At 42.1% G+C, this 19515-nt stretch overlaps 2 protein-coding genes across 2 annotated transcripts in view; one reads left to right on the top strand and one right to left on the bottom strand.

Moving 5' to 3' along the window:
* Window positions 1-1876: 1876 nt before the first annotated feature.
* On the top strand, window positions 1877-7791 carry chrm4b (cholinergic receptor, muscarinic 4b; the record flags this gene model as incomplete). The annotated part of the gene is made up of 3 exons (XM_084017559.1): window positions 1877-1945; window positions 2022-2043; window positions 6491-7791. Exon 3 carries the CDS (start codon window positions 6496-6498, stop codon window positions 7789-7791), a length of 1296 nt encoding a protein of 431 aa, XP_083873685.1. The 5' UTR covers window positions 1877-1945; window positions 2022-2043; window positions 6491-6495.
* Window positions 7792-11145: 3354 nt separating this feature from the next.
* The window catches only part of mdkb (midkine b), a 9432-nt gene continuing 1062 nt past the window's right edge, over window positions 11146-19515 (bottom strand). Inside the window, exons 2-5 of the mRNA XM_084017560.1 lie at window positions 16677-16762; window positions 12228-12401; window positions 11764-11922; window positions 11146-11471 (exon numbers count right to left, since the gene is read on the bottom strand). Coding sequence (XP_083873686.1) covers window positions 11452-11471; window positions 11764-11922; window positions 12228-12401; window positions 16677-16761 — 438 coding nt within the window. The 5' untranslated portion in view covers window position 16762 and the 3' untranslated portion in view covers window positions 11146-11451. The remainder of the gene's footprint in view (window positions 11472-11763; window positions 11923-12227; window positions 12402-16676; window positions 16763-19515) is intronic.

Below are 19515 nucleotides of genomic sequence, written 5' to 3'. Positions count from 1 at the left end.
CGGGAATCGAACCCGGGATCCTCTTGCTGTGAGGAGACAGCGCTACCCAATAAAAAAATTCAGATAAAAGACGGGCAGAAGTCAAAATGCAAAAAATCTACAATAAATTGTGCATCATTTTTTCACAAATCTGCTGTTTGTCAATATTGAATCCTCTTAAACAAAAATAACATGTAGCAACAATTACAACTGTTTAATCCATCTATAGTTGGTTCAAGTTTCCTGAGTTCCTGTTCGTGCTCACTTTCTTCAGACAACAAGCTTCACTAATCTGAGACCCAAAAGATGAACTCCCCATCATCAACACTTCCTGTCACGTGTTCCTTTGAACTATTCAGTAGTACACTCCTATCATTGAACTGTCAAGTGTTTCAGGTATTGCACTAGTTTTCACTGCCGTGTCCCACCAGCGTCCGTCCTGGAGGCTGGATGTGAAGAAGAAGTCATTTCTAACGCAGCCCAGAAATGTGGGCCGCCTTTTCTTGTTCTGGCCTTCACGGCCAAACCTTTCCCAGGATGTACTGCTTGTCGTGACCATTGGATTTTAATCAATATAAGTGGTTAAGCAGCGGGAGAATACACTCTCAGCCTGAAATACAGCATGACGCACATCCGCCATCATAATGTACAATAAAAAGAAAGTTACCTCTTCTATGCTCTTTCTTGTCAACCACAGTTGGTTGCTAGGCGAAGGGAGGAGAAAAGAGTGGGGGTGGGAACAGCTTGGTGACGCAAACAGGAAATCCTCTGTAGACCAGACCATCTCTTTTCAGAGAGTGCTCGGTTTGGCCTTCCAGGTCGCACCTGATGTAGACCACCAAGGGATGGATGCTGAATTGGGAAACAGCTTCAGTCTTCAGGTCTTACAGCTGACTGATGTATTTGTAGAATCATGCAGAGTGGAACACAGAGCAGCAACCACACCTGTATTGTTTTATAGACTCTATTTCTCACTTCTCTATCATGACGCCAGGGAGCTTTTCCCAAGTCACTGGTGACGATATTTAAAATGATCCCGATAATGGAAATTCACCACAATCAACTTATTGCTCCTGCTTTTTGTCTATATCGTCCCCGCCCGAGTCACTACCGATGCAGATAGCTAACTCTGTTTGCAGCTTCACACCAGAATCCAGATGGATCCACATCCAGTAAGGGTGCTTGTGTTCATCAGATCCACCCGTCGCTCCTCCACAGTCCAAATATGGTAACTTCCTTCACTGGTTGCAAAAATTCAACAAATAGACGGCCAAAACGACAAATTCAAGGGCTCAAAGCCACAGAACAGCAATTTATTCTTTTACATTTTACACCAGTGTTCCAGTCTGTGTGAGATAAACATGAAGAATGTTCTGACCTTTTAAAACTAATATCAGAACACTACATTCCTCTTCATGAGGCGTGTACATGATTTTGTCTACCTTCTGTCTGCTGAATGTTGTGTTTATGGTCTGTTTATAACGCTCCTACAAAACTAAACAAGTCTAAACTGCTGCAAGAGCTCAGTCCTAAATCAGTCACACTGTTAACAAGCCTTCTTACTCCCACTTTATGAAACAACGCTTGAACACAACGTGATCCAAGAAGATCTGAGCCAGATCTGGTCTCGGAGCCAGCAGCTCTTTGGTGTCTCGTCCAGATTAAGGGTCACTGTGTTCAAGGAGTGAAGAGAGACGAAGCTGCAGGTAAACAGACAGTAAAAGCCCCTGACTGTGTTTAGAGTCTTTATTAACGAGCGGCGGAAGCAGAGCTCGTCTGTTCTCACAGTAATGTGTCATTACGTCCCACATGAAGCAGCAGAGGCTGGTCTGAGGATGGAGCGTCCCCTCTGATGCTTCACCCTGCTGCATATAAACTGCTGCTGACTGACGGAGGAGACAGAGCTGAGGACAGGAAGGTCCAAGATCAGCTCGTCGAGCATCATCAGCAGGTCCAAGATCAACAGGTCTGCTCGGTAAATCAGCAGGCTCAAGATCAGGAGGTCCAGCATCATAGGACGCTGATTGCTCCAAGATCATCAGGTCTAGCAGACCAGAATATCCAGTAAGTAGTATTACACTTTCCACTCTTTCCTTGCTTTGTTTTCTCTCTTCAGTTTTTAGTATTACTTTTTGTTTTGAATTTCAAAGTTTAATTGTTGTTGAATTTAAGTTTATTTGTATATCACATTTAAAAACAACCACAGTTGCCACCAAAATGCTGAACAAGATAAGATGCAATAAAAGATAATACAATGATGATATCCTACCCTGAGTAGGATAAGCGATGACCGATGATGGAGGGATGGATTAGTATGCCACAAACTCATTCACAAACTATGTCAAATGCAATATGTGAAAATTAGCAGGATTTCCGACTGCATCTGGTCACATTTTACAGTATTCCAACCAAGCTTTACTATTCTGACCCACAATCAGGTGTCATGTGATGAGGAAGTATGTATACTGCATGCAGTATGCAACAGTACATACTTTGTAAGTAGTAAAAGTGAGAAGTCGAAGTATGATCTGAAATGCAGCCAGTATTATGGTTTCCTCACTGAGGTTTTCAGCCCTCTAGTGGACGCTTAAAGTTACTGCAGGTGTCACTGAGAAACTGCAAAGACTGAATGTTAAAGGAGCAATAAACGACATTCAGATTATTAACTGATCATCAATAACCAGGGGCGATACACACATTCAATTTGGTGGGTCACGTGCCCATCAGACTTGATTTAGTTTTATATTTGTATTTCATTGTTTGTATTACTGTTATTTATAGTCTAGTGCTGAAGTGGTTTATCACACATTTATTTACATTTGAGAAATGTATAGGCATCCTTTGATTTGCTGGATTGTTGGCTGGCTCTAGTCTAGCTAACCCTCCTTCTGTTTGTTTAGCCTTTTAGTTTGTTAGCTAGTCATGACTTACAGCTTTTCTCCATTGGTTTGGCTCATTTCTTGAAACAGAAATTACATTCTCAAAACTCTAAGATCATTTGGCAAAACAGTCTTACAGTTCAGCACAACACCATAGTTCACTTGCAAAAGCTCATATCTCTCCCAAAACTGTTCACTCATGCTTCAAAACTAAATTCCTTTCCCATATAAATAGTCAGTGCCCCCAAAAGACAAAAGATCCTTCTCAATTGCTTTGGCTCATTTCTCGAAACAGACCGGACGTTCTCAACACTCTTGGTGCTTTTGCCAAAATAACCTGGATGGTTCAGCACAACACCATGGTTCACCTGCAAAAGCTCATATCTCTCCCAAAACAGTTCGCTCATGTGTCAAATCTAAATTCCTTTCTCATATAAATAGTCAGTGCCCCCAAAATGCATCATCCCTTTGGCATTGTGTAAGCACTGCAAGTCAAAATGTTTAGATGTTTTGTCACTATGGCAGAGGACAATTGAAATATCCCTCATTTCCACCACTAAGTCTTAGTCCAGTCCTTCATTGACAATGGTTACTGTACTCGTTTTTTTTTATCTAGCTAACAGAATACAATTGTGTGTAGAACTGAAAAAAATAGGATTTTACGGTAAGAGTAGCCACCCGTGCCAGGTTGTCGTTCAAACATAGAATTCAAAGGACAACACTCCATTCGTAATGTATGTCTTATGTATTTCTTACAGAATGAGTTACCAATGAAATTGTATTGTTGCTTTACTTTTTACCACTATTCTAATGCATCACTGAACAGTGACTGGAATACTACTGTATCCCATTGAGGTACATTACTGCAGGGCTATAACACACACACACACACATACACACACACACACTAAATGAATAGGTAAATGCACATTTCTTGCTTTATGCACAGTGTCCAGTCCTACAGTATACAACATATAATTCAATTATTGACTGATATGAGTACATACCTGTTTTCCCTGCGAAAGGTTTGGATGATGGAGGAGACTGTAGAGCGAGGCACATTAGGCTGCACTCTGCGACCTGCCTCCACCATTGTGAGACGGTGGTTGACAACATGGTCTATAATTGTGGTCCGAATTTCATCCGGGACAACATGGTGTCTTCGTGCTCCTCGGCCTCTTCCCCCTATTCCACCACCACGCACCCTTACTCCTCTTCCTCTTCCTCTTCTTCTTCATGGAGCAGGCAGTTGCCCTTGTTCATTTGCTTGGCCAGGTGCCTCCATGTTCAGAAATGGTACTGGTCCTGGTCAACCTTTATATATATATACTGTATATGTTTGGCAGCATTCACAATCATAGACAGCACCTGTCAGGTAACTAAACATACGGTTTGATTGGTCATCTGAGATGAGTGAAACTCCTCCTTCGTTAGTCAAGTTCTAGTTTCACCTGACTGTCAATGACTGTACTCAATTTATCAAATGTTCCAAGAGATTCATATATGGTATTCATGGTATTCTGTTCTTGACTCATTTTGACAATTGATCAGACTATTGTGCAAGTGATGACTTACACAATGAAATGATGCTGACATGTTTTGAAGAGAACAACCATTAGACTGAGAATCGACAATCAGTTTAGATCAACAAGATCTATTCACCTGGAAATTGTGCTAAATGTAGGCTACCTGTACTTAATTTGCAAAGATGTAATGAGATATTGAGACATGTACTAAGACAATTGCAATTTGATTAATGAATGAGAAATGCAATTCTGTTGTGGACAATTGCCAAGTGGTTTGGAGATTTGTCCATGTTGTTTTGAGAATGTAATTTCTGTTTCAAGAAAAGAGCCAAACCAATGGAGAAAAACTGTAATAGCATAGCATCCTATTATAATTGAAATCAGATATTATATAAATATTCCACAGTCAACTGTCGGTGGGATTAGAACAAAGTGGAAGAGATTGGGAACGACAGCAACTCAGCCAAGAAGTGGTAGACCAGGTAAAATGATGGAGCGGGGTCAGAGGATGCTGAGGCACATAGTGCACAGAGGTCACCAACTTTCTGCAGTCAATCACTACAGACCTCCAAACTTCATGTGGTCTTCAGATTAGCTCAAGAACAGCGTAGAGAGCTTCATGGAATGGTTTCCATGGCGATCAGCTGCATCCAAGCCATACATCAGCAAGTGCAATGCAAAGCGTCGGATGCAGTGGTGTAAAGCACGCCGCCACTGGACTCTAGAGCAGTGGAGACGTTCTCTGGAGGGACCAATCACGCTTCTCCATCTGGCAATCTGATGGACGAGTCTGGGTTTGGCGGTTGCCAGGACAACGGTACTTGTCTGACTGCATTGTGCCACGTGTAAAGTTTGGTGGAGGGGGATTATGGTGGGGGGTGTTTTTCAGGAGCTGGGCTTGGCCCCTTAGTTCCAGTGAAAGGAACTCTGAATGCTTCAGCAAACCAAGAGATGTTGGACAATTCCATGCTCCCAACTTTGTGGAACAGTTTGGGGACGACCCCTTCCTGTTCCAACATGACTGTGCACCAGAGCACAAAGAAAGGTCCATAAAGACATGGAGGAGAGAGTTTGGTGTGGATGAACTTGACTGGCCTGCACAGAGTCCTGACCTCAACCAGATAGAAGACCTTTGGGATGAATTAGAGTGGAGACTGAGAGCCAGGCCTTCCCTCAAACATCAGTGTGACCTCACAAATACACTTCTGGAAGAATACTTTTGGCAATATAGTGTATTTAATATTGGTAAAGGAGGAGAGATTATGGCAACACATATGGCATTTAGCTAATGCCGCCACTGTCACAGGTTATAGTTGACAAAACACTCAAATCCATTTGACATCTCCAGGAAAATGCATCCTTTAAAAAAAATCATTTAAATTCAATCATTGGCGATCATGCTTTCTGGTCTGTTTGACTCTAAATAGACCATAATTCACGAAATGGACATCATGCTGGATTGAAGAAGACTCATTTTTACAATGTTTATTGAGATAATAAATTAAGCGAGAAGTAGGACCATTTTCTCAAAGACCAGAGGAGTCGCCCCCTGATGGCCAACAGAGAGAATGCTTAGAGAAGTCTGAGGCACATCAGCTTGGCTTCACTTTTCAGAACCAGAGGTTGCTCCCTGGATCATCCTCATAACTGGGTAGACAGGAATGGGAAGTTGATTAATTGATCCGCTGAGTGGGAAAAGTATTTTTGGGCCAACAGCATCACATGAATGTGGTTGTAATGCCACCGTTTGGCCACTATGGTAAATTTGCTTCAAAGCCTGGCGCTTTTCCTGGAGGCTTGTTCTCCACTGATCTCATCCACTTCGTATAATCTTGTGTGATCTTGCGACATCATGATACTGTTCTGCTGCTATAAATACTACGGCGCATAATGTGGATTAAGTGAAAATAGTCCCAACAAATTTACCATATCCTGTTTATTTGATAAGAACAACAGTGCTACCTGCTGGTACACTACTACCAGCTGATTTAGGAAGTTAAGTTTTCAAACATAAAACTATGTCTAACTGTTTTTATTCCATAAATAAATCTGGCGCCTACATTGCCTACAATGCAACTGGACCTTTGTGTGTATCTGTATTTTCAGAAGACATGGGAGCAGCTCTTGAACCGGACCTCAACACTTCCCTTTGGCTCCGCCCCTGCGTTAATGCCTCCTGTCAGCCGCCAATCAGGGGGGAGTGTCCATACAGCACAGCTCAGCTGATCCTCATTGCCACGGCAACCGCCTCCCTCAGCGTGGTCACTGTTCTGGGCAACATACTGGTGATCCTGTCCATCATACTGAACCGCCACCTGCGGACCATCAACAACTACTTCCTGTTGAGCCTGGCTGTGGCTGACCTGATCATCGGCCTGCTCTCCATGAACCTTTACACGCTGTACCTCCTGTGGGGCCGCTGGCCCCTGGGGGCCGCCGTCTGTGACATGTGGCTCGTTGTGGACTACGTGGTGAGCAACGCCTCCGTCCTGAACCTGCTGATCATCAGTTTGGATCGGTACTTCTGCATGACACGACCACTCAGCTATCCAGCACGGCGAACGCGTGGGATGGCCGGTCTGATGATCGGCGCCACCTGGCTGCTGTCCATTGTCCTCTGGGCGCCCGCCATCCTCTGCTGGCAGAGCATCGGGGGCAAACGTGTCGTCCCTGAAGGAGAGTGTCACACTCACCTACTCGCCAGCCCTGCCGTCACTTTGGGCACGACACTTCCTTCCTTTTACCTGCCGGCGCTCGTCATGATCGTCCTGTACAGCCACCTGTCCGCCGCCAGCCACAGTCGACTGGGTGCTCTCCAATCGGAGCAGGGAGTGCTCAGGACGTCCAGTCCGTCCATAAAAGACTTCCTCTTGAAACATCGGAGCTTGGGTACAAGTGACCCAGGCTCAGACCTGTCTCTGAACCAATCCAGCACTCCCAAATCCAGAAGGAACCAGAAGGTGTCCAGAAGTCCATGCAACACCCCAGACACTCAGCAGTGTCACACCGCCGCTCACCACACCGGGGACGAAGACTACAATAGGATTGAAACGGACTCCTCGTCCAACACTGACCTCCACAGCAGGGCATCGGCAGCCTTCTCCAGCTGCCCCAGCTTCAAGTCTCAGGAGAGACGGAGGCGTCGAGTGATGGCAAGGGAGAGGAGGGTCACCAAGACCATCCTGGCCATCCTGCTGGCCTTCATCGTCACCTGGACGCCGTACAACGTCATGGCTGTTGTTGCAGCCTTCTGTCACGTGTGCATCCCAGACGTCTTGTGGACCACCGGGTATTGGCTCTGTTACATCAACAGCGCCATCAACCCCGGCTGCTACGCTCTCTGCAACGTCACCTTCAGAAAGACCTTCTGTAGCCTCCTGCGCTGCCGCAGCCGGAAGCTGAGATGAGACGGGCAGGTGAAGGTTGTTTTGGGCCACTGGTCACCTGACACCATATGATAGAATTTACACCGAGTGATTCTAGAAGTATTATGTCTTTTCAATTTGAATTTCCTCTCCATGATCTTCTCACCGTTCTTCAACAGAGACTCACGGGATGATTTACGGATTGTGTACTTTCAAGTTCTGAACATCAGTTGATTCATTCGGTCTGTTTGGCTCTTAATACTACAAATCCCATGAAAATGTCATGTCATTAAAGTATAATGTTGTTGGTTCTTGTTGGTAAACACAGAGACAAAGAAAGAGAGAGATGGATGGTGGAGCAAGTAAGAGACCCAATGAAGAGGGGACCGTCGCCAATGAAAACAAAGCCGTGAATCAGAAGAATGAAACATTATTTCTGTTTGTTCCGTTCTAAAGCACAAATAACACAGACTTGCAGCTTCATCCTGCTGTGGCCTGTCTGCTCTCTCTGTGTCTGAGTGGAGGACTCGGGGTCCAGATGAAGAGTCCTGAACACAGCAAAATGAGGAGAAAAGAGAACATCCAGGAGACCCTCTCCTGGGGATACACACAACATTACACACTTCTGACTGAGACTGATCATAAACATTGAGTTTTAGGAAATTGTTGTATATTAAACCTATTGAAAACAGTTTGAAAATGTGTCAAAATTAAGTAATTAAAAAGTTATGTGATAATTTGTCAAGTATGTTATTAAAATCATGAAAAAAAGGTCATAGTACAGTATGTCATCAAACATTATAAAAAATAATTGTAGTATGTCATAAAATGTCATACTATAGTATATTAAAATCATGAAAAGGTTATAGTAAAGTATGTCATCAAAATTCATAATATAGTATGTTATTAATAGTCATAAAATGTCATAGTTCAAAATGTCATACAAGGTTATAAAATGGTCATAGTACAGTATGTCATCAATAGTTATAAAAACGCATTAAAGTTCATACTATACTATGATATAAAAAAATGAAACGTTGTAGTAAAGTTATAAAATAAAAAAGGTTATAGTATGCTACTTTAAAGTTTGTTTTACTACCAAATGGGTTATAGGTAGGTAAGTGATATGACACTTATTTCTATGTATTGATGGTGTAATTGTTATGCTAAAAAAAATAATTTACGATTTACACTTAATTAGTGTTAATATAATTGTATCTCACATTTTTATTTCATCACGATCTAGATAAAAGTTTCCCTATCAAATAGACGTATCATTTCTGTTATTCTTGTCTTCACTATTCAACACAAAGAATTACCACGGTCAGTGAACTTACTGTGGTCGCTTTGGTTTTGAGTTGGATTTTGTAGTTACTGCAATTTTTATATCATTATTTCTCTGAAATAAACCAAAATTGAAATCTAAAAATTTGTCACAAGAAAAAACGTCAAGGAGTTTATTTTTATTTATAACTCAATTTCAACCAAAAATGTAGTTACTGCGGTTAGGCTTTGTAGGGCAGTATAGTATGTTATCAAAAGTCATACAAATGTCACAGTATGTGGCAAAAGCTCATAGTATAGTACCATGATTAAAAAGGTCATTAAAAGGTTATAGTAGAGTATATCATAAAGTGTCATACAAGGTGTAGTATACTATCATAAAAACCCGTTTTGCCAACGCTGCCACCAGGTGGACAAAAAAAGGCATGTCACCCCCTGAAGTGTCGCTCCTGCGGTGTAGCTCTGTGTATTATTGCAACAGAAACTGTTTGCGTGTGGCATAGATAGAAAAAAAATGTGCCATGTATATAGTTTGAAATATTTGTATATAGTGTGATTGTCTCAGTTTTACCTTTTTATATGTTACATCTAGAACTCTGGGAATACAAAGCACTCATTTAGCTATCTGTTCATATTTACAACCTTTGTTTACATTGTCATGTTCCAAAACAGTTCATTGAGCATGTTTGTGGTTTTTATTGTATAATTTTTTCCATCGGATTTTATGATTTTTGTATATTTCTGGCCCCAATGTGTTATTATAGTCGGTTAAAGTGAAAAAATAATTGTCATGTTAAGTTGTGCTGAAAATAATGACACCAAAATGGGTATGGTAAAAAAATGTATGTGGGATATAAAGGCAAAATCAAAAGTATTCATAAATGGGGAAAAAAGGCTCAGACCCCCAAGGTTTTAAAGGGACAGTGTATAGGAGTTACTCCCACCTAGTGGTGAAATTGTATTTTGCATTCAGATGAATAGTGCTCTCTAGCGCATCACTTTGTTGTAACCACGTTATGCACTAAGAAGCTATGACAACATGTCGTCCAACACCACTTCACCAGTATTCTTTCAAGTGATGAGGTTGATATTTCAAACATGTGTGAGCATGTAGAAGTCATTACTCCTCCAGCAAGATGGTGATTTATGTTGCCATGTTGTTATTGGTTTATTTTTGGTAGCCTTCCATTACGATGTCGTAGCCTATAGCATCAGCTAACAAGTAGACACAACAAACACAAACGAATGTGACTAAAGTGCTTATATTGCTCTAAAACTCTGACTGTAAAAGGTCAGAGGTCGTGTCCGGGATGTCCACCATGGTGAATGAAAAGCTCGGTAAAAGTCGCTCTCCGTGCACCACGGACAGATAAAAACTCAGTAAAAAGCTGCTTTCAACGCTGGCTCTGAACAAAATTGCGTTTAGGCGAGACGTTTTAATATTTCTGATAAAAAGTATTAAGTCACAGTGTAGATTTTTATTAAAAGTGTCAAACTAGTCATTGTACACAATGTCTTAAAAAGTGCATGATAGTTTGGAGTATAAGCAGAGCATTATTTATGTTTTGTCTGTTCTGATATTAGAAAGACGGCGGTGACTCCGTGAAGAGGAGCCGCTCCCTGTCTATGAAGGGCTCGCTGTAAGCTAAAAAAAGAAAATCCTTCTTAGTTCCAGATATATATACACTAATGAAAACGTAGTTAAGAATATCATATTGGATTGGTTTCTGCCAGTAAACCCCTAAATGCTACACACAGCTCCTAAAACAAGGGAAGTGCACATCAAGCATCCAGTGTTAGCGTTCACACCAAAGCACAGACCAAACTTCACCAAAACAATGTACAGTATTTATTTTTGTTCATTTATACAAGTCTGATCTTGCAACATCAATAATGTATAGTTCAAAAAATAGATTTCATGGTGGATTTTTGCCATTACAGATTCATGGAAGCCTTTCTAATTCTTACATATCTTAAAGGAGGTTCTGAACCGGCCTCTGACGTCAGAGAGTTTCAGAACGAAGGGATGGTCATTTATCTTCAGCTACTGTAAAACGCTTTTAGGACTACATTTACTGTTAAAACAAACTATGAGCTACGAGGACAGAACTATTGTTATTATTTTTATTATTATTTGTATTATTTTATTATCTTGTGGACAATTTTGTAGGCATTCCACAGTTTGATCCAAATAAAACATGAAATCAGAATAAAAGTCAAAGGAGGCCAAAAATCAAAGGTTGGAGTGAATTGGAGGAGTCTCTCATTGTGTGTGTGTGTGTGTGTGTGTGTGTGTGTGTGTGTGTGTGTGTGTGTGTGTGTGTGTGTGTGTGTGTGTGTGTGTGTGTGTGTGTGTGTGTGTGTGTGTGGGTGTTTGTTGTTCAGCTGAAAATCCTGCTGCCTTCTTCTGTTCATCCTTCAGTTTCTATTCTTCTCCCCTGTAGAAAGAAAGAAAATGGAGATTGGAATCATCATTGCAGCATTAAGTGTCCTCACAGTGAACCAGGACGAGATGTTTGGCTAGTTAGCTAGTTAGGTATCCGCTATATCAACCACTACACACCCGGTTAACCTGCTGTGAGAAGGGCCTGTTAAATGAAATTGCCATTATTGCCCCACACGCATCTTCTTTTTCTTTCTCAATTGAATAAAAAATAAATATATTTGTATGGATCTAATAAGAAAAACACACGTCTGGCTGGCTGATTGGGGTGAAGGTTCAGCTCTCACCTCTGGACTTGTTCATTTTGGGGGAGCAGGGTTTGGACACCTTGACGGTGCTTTGACACTCGGCGTTGAAGAGCGCTCTCTTCAGAGTCCCTGACCGGCTCTTGGAGTTGGTGTCGGCGTCGCAGGTTCCCCACGGGCCGAACTTGTACTTACAGTCACCTGAAGGGAAACACGACAAGGAAACCTGTCAGGTCCTCAGAGAAGACGCTCAGGCGTCGGTTTGGAGGTTTGGGATTGTATCAAGTTCCACTTTGACAAACACAATATGCACTCCTAACAACACTAAATACACAGATATATTGGTTTTCTGCTGATTTGGGGGTTTAGTTACTCTATAACGGAGTGGTTCATTGTGAAATAAAACAAAGAATAATAATAAAAAATAAAAATGATTACTGACTAATCGAACACAGAGTATAACTGCTGACTGTTAAATGAGGCAGTCTGGTGTTAGCGAGGCTTACTGATGTCTTTCTTCCAGTTGCAGGGAATCTTGCAGGAGATCTTGTCGGTGCGATCTTTGCAGGTGGCCTCTCTCAGACCGACTCCACAGTCTCCTTGTTCTGGGATGCATTTACTGTACTGAGTGTCTGCAGAGGAGCACTCTGAAGCAGGCCGGGGTTTGTCTGATTTCCCACCTGGTGGAGACAGAGACCACTGCAGTTAGAATACGACTCAACGACACCTGGTCTCCTGTAGCAGAGATTAATACCTTTATTTTCACTTTTAGATTCCCTCCACACATGTTTTTATAAGACGGTGTATTAGGGCCATTGGAGGTAAAAAAAATATATATATATATATATATGTAAAATAAAAAAACATTTTTAAATAGAGTAATATTCAGCGAAAAAAACATTTTTCTCATTCCGTTGTCCATCCCTGTGTCGCACAACGACAATAAATGATCCTTGAATCATTGAAATCAATAATAAGAATATGATTTTCACATGTCTGAGTTTACAAAGACAACAATTGCGGTGATCAAGAGTTTTAATGTTTTTAAAACAACTGCAATAAAAGAATGTCTGTTCATGATAATAAAATCAACAGTTGAATGGGATCTTTGAATATTATGTATTTATTAGCGCTAACGAAACAGAACACCTGTGGAGATTGAAATATAAGCTGAGGATGAAGGCAGACGTGTCAGCAGGTGTCCTGTTCTCTGGATGATTCTCTCATTTTATCCCAGGAAGATCTTGTTCTCTCACTCTTTAACTGTCATGCTTCTCCACAGATGAGTGCAACAAACAGGAAGGAAATCCAGAATATTACATTTGTCATCACCTAACTGCTGATATAATATGTTGATCTCCACATAATAATGAATTAACACAGATTTTTGACAGAAACCTTTTTCAACAAACGTCCCCATAAATTCAATGTAATGGTGGAAAGAAGCATCTGCTGCGTGCCCCTCCAACAAATTGCCACCTGAATGTGGTGGAGGGGTTTGTGGTCTTTGTGTAGTCGGGGGCAATAGCTTCTGGTATGGTCTCCCAAGACAAAGTGGTCCCAGGAGAGGGGTCAGACTAAGAGCCATTCACAGACCCAATATGAATCGTCCAGAAAAGTATTGTTGCACCTGCCCCGGGAAGAGGAAACTGGGGCCCCCTTCTGGAGCCAGACCTGGCTCGCCATGAGCAACTGGTGGTCGGGCTCGGCAGGGCACAGGACAAAACACATGAGCGGCCACCCTGCGGGTCCATTCTGGTAGGGATAGGCATGGGGGTTGGGTGCAGTGTGAGTCAGACGGCAGGCAACCTAGGCGCGCTGATCCCTGGTATCGCAGACTGGCTCTAGGAAGTCCCGAGTCCTGAGTGCCAAGTTGTAGGAGTTTTCCCCAGGGAACAGTTGCCTCTATGGACTGCAAGTTGCTGAGAGGAAGTCTCTGACTGTTGTTTGTGCTGATGTACCGAACAGCAGCTCGGAGTACCGTCTTGGAGACTCTGCATGGGCACAGACTGTGGACTCTCTATTCTGCCAGGGGACTCCCACGCTCACATGGGCAATGATGCAGAACCGTGGAGGTGGTGACCGGTTGTTGCTGGACTACTCATGAACTGGCCATAACAAACCTAATAAGCGTACTACCAGAACACCCGAGGCCAAAGATCGATGAGTCACTCTGTGGCCGTCTAGCACTGAGGTAAAGACAGGTGCAGAACTGATTACCAATGGGTGTTGAGTTGGATCAGATTACTATAAATATTAATAATAATGTTATTTAGCACCTTTCAAAAACAAAGTTACAACGTGTTTTAAAAATATGATTAAAGAATTAAGAGCAATATAACAAAATACAAATAATTGAAATTACTACAATATACGAGTGGCATGGTGGTGTAATGGGTAGAACTGTCGCCTCACAGCGAGAGGGACCCAGTAATCCTGGATCTGGTTCAGGTTCCTTCTGTGTGGAGTTTGCATGTTCTCCCCGTGTTAACGTGGGTTCTCTCTGGGTTCTCCAGCTTCCTCCCACAGTCCAAAGACATGCAGGATGGACCTGTCTGTCTCTACATGTCTCCCTGTGATAGACTGGTTACCTGTCTGTCTCTACATGTCTCCCTGTGATAGACTGGTTACCTGTCTGTCTCTACATGTCTCCCTGTGATAGACCGGTTACCTGTCTGTCTCTACATGTCAGCCCTGTGATAGACTGGTACCTGTCTGTCTCTACATGTCTCCCTGTGATAGACCGGTTACCTGTCTGTCTCTACATGTCTCCCTGTGATAGACTGGTTACCTGTCTGTCTCTACATGTCTCCCTGTGATAGACTGGTTACCTGTCTGTCTCTACATGTCAGCCCTGTGATAGACTGGTACCTGTCTGTCTCTACATGTCAGCCCTGTGATAGACTGGTTACCTGTCTGTCTCTACATGTCATCCCTGTGATAGACCGGTTACCTGTCTGTCTCTACATGTCAGCCCTGTGATAGACTGGTTACCTGTCTGTCTCTACATGTCTCCCTGTGATAGACCGGTTACCTGTCTGTCTCTACATGTCTCCCTGTGATAGACTGGTTACCTGTCTGTCTCTACATGTCTCCCTGTGATAGACTGGTTACCTGTCTGTCTCTACATGTCAGCCCTGTGATAGACTGGTTACCTGTCTGTCTCTACATGTCTCCCTGTGATAGACCGGTTACCTGTCTGTCTCTACATGTCTCCCTGTGATAGACTGGTTACCTGTCTGTCTCTACATGTCAGCCCTGTGATAGACTGGTTACCTGTCTGTCTCTACATGTCTCCCTGTGATAGACCGGTTACCTGTCTGTCTCTACATGTCAGCCCTGTGATAGACTGGTTACCTGTCTGTCTCTACATGTCTCCCTGTGATAGACCGGTTACCTGTCTGTCTCTACATGTCTCCCTGTGATAGACTGGTTACCTGTCTGTCTCTACATGTCTCCCTGTGATAGACTGGTTACCTGTCTGTCTCTACATGTCAGCCCTGTGATAGACTGGTACCTGTCTGTCTCTACATGTCAGCCCTGTGATAGACTGGTTACCTGTCTGTCTCTACATGTCATCCCTGTGATAGACCGGTTACCTGTCTGTCTCTACATGTCAGCCCTGTGATAGACTGGTTACCTGTCTGTCTCTACATGTCTCCCTGTGATAGACCGGTTACCTGTCTGTCTCTACATGTCTCCCTGTGATAGACTGGTTACCTGTCTGTCTCTACATGTCTCCCTGTGATAGACTGGTTACCTGTCTGTCTCTACATGTCAGCCCTGTGATAGACTGGTTACCTGTCTGTCTCTACATGTCTCCCTGTGATAGACCGGTTACCTGTCTGTCTCTACATGTCTCCCTGTGATAGACTGGTTACCTGTCTGTCTCTACATGTCTCCCTGTGATAGACTGGTTACCTGTCTGTCTCTACATGTCTCCCTGTGATAGACTGGTTACCTGTCTGTCTCTACATGTCAGCCCTGTGATAGACCGGTTACCTGTCTGTCTCTACATGTCAGCCATGTGATAGACCGGTTACCTGTCTGTCTCTACATGTCAGCCCTGTGATTGGTTACCTGTCTGTTTCTACATGTCTCCCTGTGATAGACCAGTTACCTGTCTGTCTCTACATGTCAGCCCTGTGATAGCCCGGTTACCTGTCTGTCTGTACATGTCAGCCCTGTGATAGACCAGTTACCTGTCTGTCTCTACATGTCTCCCTGTGATAGACTGGTTACCTGTCTGTCTCTACATGTCAGCCCTGTGATAGACCGGTTACCTGTCTGTCTCTACATGTCTCCCCGTGATAGACTGGTTACCTGTCTGTATCTACATGTCAGCCCTGTGATAGACTGGTTACCTGTCTGTCTCTACATGTCAGCCCTGTGATAGACTGGTTACCTGTCTGTATCTACATGTCAGCCCTGTGATAGACTGGTTACCTGTGTGTCTCTACATGTCTCCCTGTGATAGACTGGTTACCTGTCTGTATCTACATGTCAGCCCTGTGATAGACTGGTTACCTGTCTGTCTCTACATGTCTCCCTGTGATAGACTGGTTACCTGTCTGTCTCTACATGTCTCCCTGTGATAGACCGGTTACCTGTCTGTCTCTACATGTCTCCCTGTGATAGACTGGTTACCTGTCCAGGGTGTACCCTGCCTTCGCCCAGTGTCAGCTGTAATCAGCTCCAGCTAGGGGCAATTTGGGGTTTAGTATTTTGCCCAAGGACACTTCGGCATGCGGACTGGAGGAGATGGGAATCAACCACCCATCTTCAGATAGGAAGATGACTCACTCTACCTCCAAGTCACAAAGTCGCCCAGCGCCCACCTAAGCACCAATTCACATATATATCACATTCAAGGGTTCTGCTTTACATTGGGGTTTTAGTGAACTGATTCTGGTTTGTGGAAATCCCTTTCAAATTACTTCACAGTTTATTCTAACCTTTGTGAGCTTTGGCTCTTCTGTTGGCCTCGGCGGTGAGCGTCAGGGCCAAGAGCAGCAGTGTCACTGAGAACAAACTTCGCATTCTGCAGGGACACAAATGTAAAAATAAAGAGATCATCATGAAACATTTATGATTAAAACACTTCCAAAAAGATGTAAACAGCCATGATGCAGCTTTCAATCAGGATCATCAGCATTGTATCTGCAATATTTTACATTATTATCATCATAATTATAAATAGTATTACTGGCTGAATGACAGTTTGACAAACTTTCTATCATAATTTACCTATCATAGAAAAGACATTGCAGAACAACTGCAAAGAGATGCAAAACAACTATACAGTGACAGAAAAAACTTCAAAACAAAACGATAAAACTCACAAAACAACCACAAAGAGAAGGAAAGCCACAAAAAGATGCACAACAACTTCTAAAAGAAGAAAACAACTAGAAAGAGATTAAAAGAGATGCAAAACAACTAGAAAGAGCCACATCCTGGACATCTCAGCAAAAATCTCCACCAACTGCTAACAAACCGCTTGTGTCCTCTCAGCACTCTCACTCTTGTGGTTCAATCCATGTTGGTTGATGAAAAAACAACAAAGCTACAACAAAGACATTCAAAATAACTACAGTGAAACCACAAAGAGATACAAAACAACTACATAGAGACCACAAAGAGATACAAAACAACTACATGGAGACTACAAAGAGATACAAAACAACTACATGGAGACTACAAAGAGATACAAAACAACTACATAGAGACTACAAAGAGATACAAAACTTCATAGAGGCTACAAAAAAATATGCAAAACAACTACAAAGAGAAACAAAAAAACTAGATAGAGAATCAAAACAACCACAAAATAACTACAGAGATGCTAAACAACTATGAAGGGACTATAAAGAGATAAAAAAGAAAACAACTACAAAGAGATACAAAACAACTACAGAGACTACAAAGAGATACAAAACAACTACAGAGATTACAAAGAGATACAAAACAACTACAGGAATTACAAAGAGATACAAAACAACTACAAAGTGTCTACAAATATATTCAAAACAACTACATAGACTACAAAGAAAAAAACGACTACAAAGAGACTACAAAGAGATACAAAACAACTACATAAAGATGCAAAACAACAACAAAGAAATTACAGAGGGAATACAAAGAGAGGCATAACAACTATAAACAGACTATGACTACAGAGAGATACAAAACAACTAGAGACTACAAAGAGATGCAAAACAACTACAAAGCTATTACTAACTAAAACTACATTTACATTTAGGGCATTTAGCAGATGCTTTTGTCCAAAGCGACTTAAAATAAGTACAACTAGAAAGAGACTACAAAGAGATACAAACCAACAACAAAGAGATACAAAACAACTACAAAGAGATACAAACAGATACAAAACAACTACAGGAATTACAAAGAGATACAAACCAACAACAAAGAGATACAAAACTACTACAAAGAGATACAAACAGATACAAAACAACTACAAAGAGATACAAACCAACAACAAACAGATACAAAACAACTACAAAGAGATAGAAACCAACAACAAAGAGACTACAAAGAGATACAAAACAACTACAAAGAGATACAAACCAACAACAAAGAGACTACAAAGAGATACAAAACAACTACAAGGAGATACAAAACAACATAAAGATGCTAAACAACTACAAAGAAATTACACAGGGAATACAAAGAGAGGCATAACAACTATAAACAGACTATGACTACAGACTAAGAGATACAAAACAACCACATAGAGACTACAAAGGGATGCCAAAAAAAGAGAGAGACTACCGATGGAAAACAAAGACTAAGTGATGCATAACAACTAAAATTAGATGCAAAACAACTACTAAGAGACTATTAAACAATTCCAAACACTACTAAGAGACTATTAAACGATTCCAAACACTACTAAGAGACTACAAATGGATGGAAAACAACTACAAAGAGACTACAAATGGATGGTAAATTACTACAAAGAGACTACAAAGAGATGAAAAAGTGTATAAAATCTGTCGAAACTTGCCTGAATTTTCAAAGAGAGTCTGTTATTTACTTATTTTAAATCCAATCTGATCTTGTTTTGCGGCAGACGTGATCTCGATGTTTAACTGTATCTGATCTGTCCCGGCTTGGTCGGCTTGGACCAGATGGTTCAAATTTAGTCCACATCAAATCTGTTCCCTTTCAGCTCGGCCCCCCAAACCTCAGAACGCTTAAGCCAAATAATCTGACTATTGTAGTCAGAGCAGCATCAGGATTATGAAAGTAGGCTAATGTATTCAGATATTGTTCCTGTTCTCGCCAACAGACTCTATTATTATTATTCTGCACATGTTTTTATTTATTTGTCTCGTCATGATTAAAACGTGTTTGCGACATCAGCTTGGAGGAAAAAAATGTAGTCTCTCGGCAGTTCTTTGAAAAAGAGAGTCAATTACCCATAAAGCACCTCTTTCCCTCTCTGTTGTTATTGCACTGAGAAATGACAGACTCCTCTTTCAGGCTTCCATTAAAGCAATGGTCCTCTTTCACATGTCAGCTGGCAGAGAAAATCCTGCTCTTCTCGCTCCTCCTGCGGCCTTTTATGAGGAGAGAACCGGCTCTCAGCAGGCCTCCAGTCTGTCCTCCATCAATGAAGAAGAGGAGGAGGAGAAGGAGGAGGGGAAGGAGGAGGAGGAGGAGGGAGGCCAAGCAGTGTCTGAAAGAGCCCTTTAGATTTCCCCTCAAAAGAATACTGATTCATTGGCCCAAAACAAAGCCTCTTCTAGCCTGGTTTCATTTCTCTAAAGC

The sequence above is a fragment of the Eutrigla gurnardus genome (genome assembly GCF_963514095.1).
Source record: "Eutrigla gurnardus genome assembly, chromosome: 9".
Taxonomy (NCBI): domain Eukaryota; kingdom Metazoa; phylum Chordata; class Actinopteri; order Perciformes; family Triglidae; genus Eutrigla; species Eutrigla gurnardus.
The sequence above is the reverse complement of the archived record's forward strand: the minus strand, read 5'-3'. Positions and strand labels throughout refer to the sequence as shown.